Here is a 9,471-nt window from a genome sequence, read left to right as displayed (position 1 = left end):
ACCTTCTCCGACCTCTCTTTCTAATTAGGGAAAATTGGGCTACGGCCGCGGTACAACATGGAGCCCTATTGAAAATATCGCTGGAACCGGTCCTCTTTCGAGAGGATTTTTACGCGAGTGGGCCGTCGATAAGGCAGCTGCCGACCCGAAAATATCCGACAAATCAATCTACAAATATAAAAATGAACGTTTGTCTGTCCGTTGTCTCTGTACCTCTATTGCTCCAAAGCCACTGAACCAATCAGCGGGAAATTTAAATAAATGTCGATAGGTCTGCGGGAAGCACGATCGTCTGAAACGGAGGAGCAACGGGAAGTGAGAAGGGAAGCCAATCGGACATGTCACCAGGAAGTCCGATCCTCTGAAAAATTGAGAAATAAGAATGAAATGAGACGTGGCGACGCACGTCGGGAACAGGTAGTAGTTTATAAGTGGTGTCAAAATGTTCAAAGAAGGTCGGGAAAGCAGTAAAGACCAGGTATGCCCCCCTATTATGTAACTCGAATCGAGTACTCGAACGTTCATCCGAGTTCATTTTGCTATAGCTTTCTTTTGCCTTCTCTCTTGCTGTATTCTGCTTTCTCTGTTACTGTGTTCACTCGATCGTTCGAGTTCTCGATTCGAGTTTCATAATAGGGGGGATGGCCAGGGCGACCATCAACCTTAACTGATGAGCTACACATTATATAGATGATTGACATTTGTAGACCTCGATGACGTTGTTGGAACATCGAAACGATCAATGGAAACCAGTGAGTGACCGTTTTGGGCCTCAGGCAAATTGAATTGTCGCTTGGTGCCAAAAACGGAATGTTCTTGCCTAACATTTTTGTGATCATTTTTTGGTCAACAGCAGTACTTACATATTTCAAAAATACGAACCATTTCCACGCCACGCCATGTGATAGTAGATAGCACACTAGTAGTTACGCTTTGTTCTTATTTCCTTTAATTCACATAATTACTAACCGAGGGTAGAGCCGTATAGTGTACAGTAAAAAATCGGGTTTCACATTGCATAGGACGTACATATTAAAAAAGAACGGGAACGTACGAGGCGAGCAGTGTAGGACCTTACGGATAATTACGGATAGTGTGTGGTGTGATTGAAGCAACTATTTTGTACTCTCGCCCATTTAGCATCCTTCTTCACTTCCGCACTTTGTTCGCTAAAGGATTAGGAAAGACAAAAGACGCGTTCACGTGGGAAGGGAATAATTTTATTATCATTGGCTTCTCTATGCTGCCAACCGGGATGACTTCCGGTGCTCCGCGATGGTAACTTAGGTGGGCACGCGCATTTAAACTAACCCAAAGTCGCATGCGCGATCGGGTGAGAAATGTTGCTTCGTTCGATCGTTTGCAAATAAATACTAACGCGGTAACATTGTTTCGATAGATTGATTGTGAATGTGGTCAAACATTGGGCACAGGGTTTGGATCGTTAGGGCACGTTACGGTAGGTTTGGCTACGCACGCTGTTTTTACAATTACAATCTTGAGATCAATTTTAACTGAATCAATGGATACCTGTTACGTTGATTGTGGGAACTTGAGAGAAAAGCAACTTACAGCAGGACTTAAATTTGAACAACAAAGCGACCGAGCGACTCCACGTGTAGAAAAGGTAAATTATTTCAATAACTGCAGTTTACGAATAAATACGAGCTTAAAGTTTACAAGTTTACTGTATGGAACTATGTAAACGCGACACGTTAATGGTAGGAGCTCTACGTTAATGTAAATTACACACTTTCGGCGAAATAGTATCTTAAACATTCGATGGGGACAAACGAGCTTGTCTCATGTGAAGGATTACATCTAAAGCTATCGGATAATTTTCCGGCTGCCACCCCATCGTCGTGAGTAACCTTCGGGTAAGCGCTGGGGGCTTTTCTTACAACCGTACATATTCAATATTGACCGTCCAGATAGTGCGTCGCCGACGTGACGTTGGCGGACTCCACAATGTCCTACCGCTGGTCTGTCCACCCGAAAGCCAGCCACTATTTGAGCGACAAACGAGGATTGTGGGGGTGAAACCTAATTGATCGCGACCGACCCGGCAGGTGTTAAATAGTTTTGCTATTTTGTGTCTCCGCCGGGGGCAGCAGCTAGTGTACAAGCGGTGGACTAAATTTTTATCTTAAATAACACATTTTTCTGTTTATTTTCTAAAATACCGTTCGTGTCATGTTTGGGCGTGGGCGTGGAGTGCAGGATTGTTGCCCGTAAAATGGTTGACGCATTGACGCAGTGACACCTCGTAGAGTAAAACTAAGTCGCGTTTTCGGCGACGATTCGTCACTCGGCGTCGTTCGGCGGGCTATGAAACGAATTGGGTATTGCGCGAGTGCAATGTTTATTTTGGATATTAACATTGTGCCACTAAACAGCTTTAATCTTTCGTTTCGAGTGTTGCAGAACGCATTAACACGCACTGCCGACCGTTTACTACACCCGTTTGTAATTCGACTGTGTGATTCGGCTCCGTGCCACGTGTTTGCACTGAATGAAAAAAGAGAGAAAGAGAGAGAGACAGAGAGAGAGAGAGATAGAGGGAGATAGAGAGACACAGAATAAGAGAGTTTGGGCTTCGATTCATCAATTCGCAGCTGGGTGTGCAGTGCGTCGTCGGCCGACTTCTTCATTCGAATCCATTCTAAGAACAAACTTCAGTACTTTCAAAGGCCGCTCTTGTTTTCTTAGTTAGCGACGACGCTACTTCTTCAAAATCAAAATTATTTGTCTAATGTTTTAACTATTTATTTTTTGGTAAATGTCGCTTCATGTGAAGCGCTAGGTGATCACTGCGGGCGAAGCTGCGTTCGCAGACGATGCACTTGAACGGCTTGGCCCCGGTGTGCTTGCGATAGTGGCGGGTCAGCTCATCCGATCTGGCGAACCGCCACTCGCACTCGGGCCACTGGCAAGTGTAGGGTTTTTCACCTGAAACGAGAAACAGAATGCATTCATTTATTTCAGCACTACAAGGTATACATAATTTCTTATAGATTATATACTCTGGATAAATAACATGATAAAATGGCAGTAAGTTGAAGCGATTTACACTATAAAAGTGTTTTGAATTTCGGTACCAAAAAATGGTTCCAATGCTAAAACAGAGAAGTCCCTCTAATAATTTGTTTTTCCTTTGTTTATCCTCTAACCCGGGCGCCACACTATGAGAAACTTGGATAAAATGTATGGCAGGCCAAGAAACTATGAATCTTTTGCTAGAGTTCCGTGAGTGACTTTGAGTTGCTTTTGAGCGACTTATGTTTACGGAATATTTTCTCGTTTCGGGGGTATTTTTTTCAATCTGACAGTTTACGGCAAATTTCGGCAAATTTTTATTGCTTTCCAAAAATATGGCTAGTTTTTCGACAGCGAAACAAATTTTGACAAAAATGGCCATAAAAGGAGAAGGAAAGGAAACTGAAAAATCAAAGCATAAACAAACGAACTGTCATTTCACTCACTGGAGCTCACGGAATATCTCGCGCAAAAACTTCAAGTGTGAATGCTAGCTTATCAAAAAACCTGTAGAGAAAACTCATAGTGTGGTCGAGGCGTAAGAACTGCTATTCCTTCGGGATAAATCGAAGCAAAACGTTACATTAAACCAGATTAATACGACTCCATACGGTGCAGTCGCAGCATAATTTCATTGTTTCGTTTCGTTTGCTACAATTTTCATTGTTTTCATAAAACAAAATTGATTCATTTGCCAAAACTTTCATCTTTGCTGTCGAAATGCTGCGAACAGTTGTCAAAAATTTAAAGAAATTCGCTGCTTCAACAACAACTTAATTTGTTTTATTAGAGGAGTTGTAAGATCGCAGAAAGGTCGCATTATGACAAGAGAACAAAGGTTTTACTAATAGTAACAAGAGTTTTTTTACCGTAAGATGAACAAAGTTTAATGTTCATCTTGCACAGGATTTTATCAAAAGATTGTAAGTGCGTGATAGGCTGAGGAAAGTATTTAAATGGTATTTCAAAGACGAACCCAGTTTTACCGCTGTGTTCCTGTGAAACCATTTTTTTAACATACAACGAGGCAGAGTTTTTTGCTCCCCACAAAAACTCTTCATCTAAAGACATGCGAAGGATGTCTTTGAAAAATGAAATAAAAAATATTTAGTATCGATAGGTGAACTACAATTTAAAGGCATCTAAGATATACTTTGTCATCCTAAGTTACCTTCAAGGCTCAGTTTTTCGGTTTACGATTGCCAATGAAGCTTGGACAACATTATTCGTGTTTGTATGGCCACTTGCAAAATCTTTTGGCGCTAACTCCACAATTCTCCCAAATGTCACGGCTTGTTTCATAAATTTACGTGTCCAATTTCTGGATTCTTACGAAATCTTTACAGCTATCATTACAACGAACCTACATTCAATAAAAAGTAATAAGTAATTAATTATTGGGAATATTATTTTGGCCAAGTACCGTAAAGCGGTTTATAAGGACAGTCCGTTGCAGGATTATTAGAGTCGGTTGAAGTTGTATTCTATTTTAAACCTTCTTCAATTCTATTGATACAATTGTTCCTGATTTAAATCGTGTGCTGAAACTGCAGGAGCACCATTGTAATTATACATTACTTTAACAATTGTGAAATAGTAAGAATCAGTTTTCTAAGCTTAGTAGACCTCCTCCAACGAGTGGGAATGTTCTTTAAATGCGTCTCGTCGCGCAACCGTATCGTTGTGCCCCTCGAACGATGCCACGAAAGTGTAAACCTAGGCTCATAGGAACCTCTCTAAGAGCAGTCGATCGAATGGTCCCTTGGAACGGGTGCGCAAACTGGACTTCATGTTTATGCGTCCGAGATCGGAAGCGAACCCGAGAAGGTTTGATTTATGTAAGGGTACTTTTTCTCTGACAGTTTGAGCTTCTGGCCCGCACAGTGTGGAATGTTTGCTCAGAAGCAACCAAGGTCTAAGTGGAGTAGCAAAAGCAACCACTGAACAGGCAGTTTTCCCATGCCCCCTTCGTTGCTGAGATTATCATATTATACCCAAAACAATTGCGTTGTGAAGAGTGAACTCAATGTTTGAGATTTTTTAGTGGTAACGGAACAGTCTTCGGCAGCTTTGCACTAATATTTTATAAATAGGACTTTTCCGTTGTTTCATCAGTAATTGAGTTGTCTGAGCAAACTTAAAGGATTATAAAAAGAAACGGCGCAGGGAGCAAGTGACGCTTATGATGCCGGATATTGTTAAACAGATTTGTACTTTGTTTTTTTTCGGCGATTAAATGAAAAATGGTGGTTCTCTATTTATCTATGTTAATTTTAAAAAGCTCATTTTCGAAATTAACATATCCCTAGTCATACCACGACCTCTCAAGCCACTGCAAGCACGGCATAGATCGAGACGGGACTAGGGGAGCCTAAGTTTTCAAAGTATACGCATGGCGCAGAACGTACCGTGATTTAGTACTCGTTTTCGTCGGGCCTGAAGGAGGACAAAATCCAGGCCGCCCGCCTGGCTTCATCAATTATCTTTGGACAATGTATAATCAACACGCCTCTGGCCCCATGTCGAAGGCGAAAGGCGTCATCGTCATCAGCGTTGACATGTTATGCGGCCCACGTACCAGCACCAACGTTTGGTGTTGGTACGAAACAAGGAATTGTTTCGCATAAACTTACTCATTACGGGGCCAATGTTATGCATATTAACGGGCACCGAGCAAGAAGCGAGAAAGAGTGTTTGGGCAGCATACTGCACACGTTGCCGGTGTCGCTGGCTAATTGTTTGTGCAGAATTATTACTGGGTGCGATGGAGCGTGAAACTGTGACATCCATTTGGCGGAGTGGCGGAGATTAAAGAAAGATCATCATTAATCATAGGAAAATATCTTTTAAATTGTCTCCACAGGCGCAACGGAAACACTAAAAGCTAGATCCTACCATGGTCTAACGGAAGTCATCGTCTACCTAGGAGTAGGACTTTTGGACGTAGAACTTGAGAGTGTTTAAAACAGTGGCGAATTTCCGAACTGTATTTGGTTTTTAGATATTTTCCTTTGTTATTTCTTTTATAGGTACACGATGCCACCATCTACTACAAGTCTAGATCTTGGTCTATGTTGATGACATGGACCGTATAGGTCAAAGGCCTCACGGAGGATACGAACAAGTCGTATTATGTACTCGTGTCGTACGAATAGGTGACCGAAAGTTCGAAGACATCTTGAGCTACAACTATCTAGGGTCAAAGGTGAGCAGCCATAATTCTATACTCTGAAGAGCATCTCGTGTCGAGACGGTCGAAGGTGGAGTTATTCAGAACCTTTATGTAATTGGTTTGTGGTACAAACTAACTCACAGGCTAGCGTAAATTCACCGATATAATCATATCAACGTGATAAGTATTTAATTCTGACTTTTATGTGGTATTATAGAGTGCCCATAAAAATTGGCCAATAAAGTAGTGTCGATTGGATCACTTCATAGAGTGGATTATAGAAAACATCGCAGAGCAGAATAGAGCAAAACTTCTTGCCGAAGGCTCATAACAAAGTCGTTCAGTGTATAGTACATTATCAAAAATGTTACCCTCTAAGACCCTGTTTTCCGATACCATTATCAACTGTAGGGTTGTAAGGTTATGAACGACACGACACTATCTGTCGAAAGGATCGGCCCGAAAAGCTTTAATATGTTGGTTCTTGAAGAAGCTTAATCAACAAAATGATCAAGTTACCGAACCTTTTCAACATACCAAAAGCAAGAGTATTAGCGTGCAATTAGTGTTTGCGACGAAGGGGACATTCTTGAGGCACGCGAACTGCGCCATAGGGGGATAGTTACATACTAATTTCTCATGCGGAAGCCACGCGGATCAGTTTATTATATTCACAGCAGGAAAGCAATGACGTGAGGGGCGATATGCATGCCTTCCCGGCAAGGTATCGTGTCTAGCTGAAAGCTGCCCAGTCGATGGTCGGGCTGGCCTTGGTCGCTGCCTGGCGCTTGGCGCTTGGCGTTTGGCGCGTGAGCAACGCGAGCTGCTGGCGGGCGAATTGCAGCGACCTCGCCATGGATTGTGCGATACATTTTTTGCAACCACTTTGGCGTTCCTTTGGCAACTATTCATATTAAGAGGCACGCTAGATGTCTGTCACTCATCGATTATTTATAGTGGTGCGTTTTTTTGCGTGGCTTCTCTCATGTCGGTGTCGATTGTCACCGAGTTCTCTGCGCAGGCCGATACTAGGGTCTTCCCAGCGCACCTTCAAGAAACGAATTCCGTCACGGATTCCGTTGGTCTCTCGAGTATTGGATGCATGCGGGGAGCAAGATGTTGTTTTGATCGGTGGCTAACTTTAAAGATAGCTGCCTGTTACCTCAAATGCCTGTACATCAAAATAATCAAAAGTGGCATTTGACGCCACTAAGAATTATTGCGCCGAACAAGGTGACCCACAATTCGATTAAAGCTCCAGGGTCTTTCTGTTGACGCGTTAAAAATTAACCAATTTATGGCGATGAAAAGGAGACGAAATTCCTTATTTACAGGGTTGTTAAATAATAATGCATCCCTCTTGGGAAATTTACAGAAATGTTTTTCATTCGTAGAATTCAGGTCATGATACTAATCAGATTATGAAGTATGCTTTAACTGTTGCGGACCTTGCAATGGTGCATTCAGATTCCTTCTTCTGCAAACATTCGTATGCAACAGGGTAGAGCGAAGAAATCAAGGAGGAAGATAGACGCAAAGAAACGATGAAGCAATTACTTGCTCAGAAAGACAGGCTGTGCTGGTTTGTGCCTGATAGCCAACGAGTTTTCTCCACAGATCAGTCAGTCTCGTTTACATGTAATGTTTTATAATTATGATGAATTGGGTATTAATTCCACACGATTAATTAACTACTGGTTTACTATTCATTGAAAACGAAAAGTGAACGATCATCGCTCGATTATGGCAATTAATTGCGGTTCGTTCGACGTGATGTACGTAAAACGCGTGAGCGTACGGTCAAACAAATACTAGTAACGAAATCTACGATAGAGTCATTGAGTTCGAGATGGCTCCATGACATCGATTCCGATAATAAGTTACACATTCATATTATAGAAAACTATAACTTTCACTGTATTTGATGAAACTATACTCGTATGTGAGATAGAAACGGTGGTGGCATAGTTAGTAGAATTCCTTTGCCGAGTATATTTAGGTTTGAACATAAAACCGATTATCCGATCCTTTTAAGACACAAGTGAAATAATGAAATCAAATGAAGAAAAAATCAAAGAACAGCGAGAAACTCGCGAGAAACAGAGAGTTTGAAATAATTTAATAAATTGAGATGAAATAATTTGACGGTTTTATTTGGACGTTGTTAAATTTGTCCGTTTACAAAACGAAGACGCATTTGGTTCGAAATTTTAATGCGAAATCAAACTAAAAGATTAAGAAAAAATTATTACATTTCGTGATAGAAAAAAAAAACAAAAACAATAATCAGCTGAAACAATATTGGCAATAGAATATTTACAGATGAGTCTATTCTACGTGGATATTTTGTATATGTTGTTATATGTTTTTTTCTAACTTTAAGTATACTAGGAACATTAATCATTTAACCTTTAACAACAACCATAACCAAATAAAATATGCAATTGGCTTCTCCAGTTCCGGGAAATTTTCTTGGAGTTTTCTATAGTTTATATGCATTTTTTACATTTTAAAAATGATCGTGATTGGAAAAACAATTGAAAATCCAAAAATTAAAGACGTGGTAAAACAGATATGCAAACATCGCTATTGTAATCCAATTTCATGGAAATGAAGTGAAATTGTAACTTTCAGCATTCCATTCAAGCAGAATGTAGTAAATCGAACACGTATAAAAATCCCATGGTTTAACCGAACGGTGTAGAAAGCGCGTAAACTTTGGCGCGAAGCAAATCGTTCGGAAAAAGAACTCAACGTAGGGAGAGAAATGAAACGGGATCCACTGTGTGGTACATCGAGCGTACGAATTCACCTGGCACCTCTCGCATGGAGAGCCGGATCACATAATCACACTTTAAACAACCATAAATATGACGTAATTTACGGTTATGGATTTAAGAAAAATCCCCCTGTGGCCACTTCTGTTCTGCTTCCCGATTCCTGTATCTGCGCCGAGTGCGACGGCGGCATGCTGGGTGTCCTCCGGATAGACCGAAAAGCGTAAGTGTTCTGTCGAATGCAGAAAAGCTGTATGGTCAGCTAGATTTTTAGGCACCATAAACACCACCGGGGCCGGTATGGTTGGTCATTTTATGGGTTATAAAAAATAATTTATACATCGATAAGGTCGGATTTCCTCTGAGCAACGCGAACGCAAAACCTCAGAGGAGGGCAGTAAAAAAACAGGAAGAGACTTCGGGTCACAACAGCGGATCACAATATTCGTTGCTTGATAGAACATGACACATCTTATATGCTTCGTA

At 41.2% G+C, this 9,471-nt stretch overlaps 1 protein-coding gene across 1 annotated transcript in view; it reads right to left on the bottom strand.

Annotated features, from left to right (window-relative positions):
- Window positions 1–2,761: 2,761 nt before the first annotated feature.
- Window positions 2,762–9,471, bottom strand: part of LOC131215336 (dendritic arbor reduction protein 1-like) — a 45,210-nt gene continuing 38,500 nt past the window's right edge. The window contains 1 exon segment of the mRNA XM_058209724.1: window positions 2,762–2,949. Within this exon segment, the coding sequence (XP_058065707.1) occupies window positions 2,762–2,949 (188 nt within the window).

Source organism: Anopheles bellator, chromosome 1 (genome assembly GCF_943735745.2).
Source record: "Anopheles bellator chromosome 1, idAnoBellAS_SP24_06.2, whole genome shotgun sequence".
Classification (NCBI taxonomy): Eukaryota; Metazoa; Arthropoda; class Insecta; order Diptera; family Culicidae; genus Anopheles; species Anopheles bellator.
This window is presented reverse-complemented; position numbering and strand designations above follow the sequence as displayed.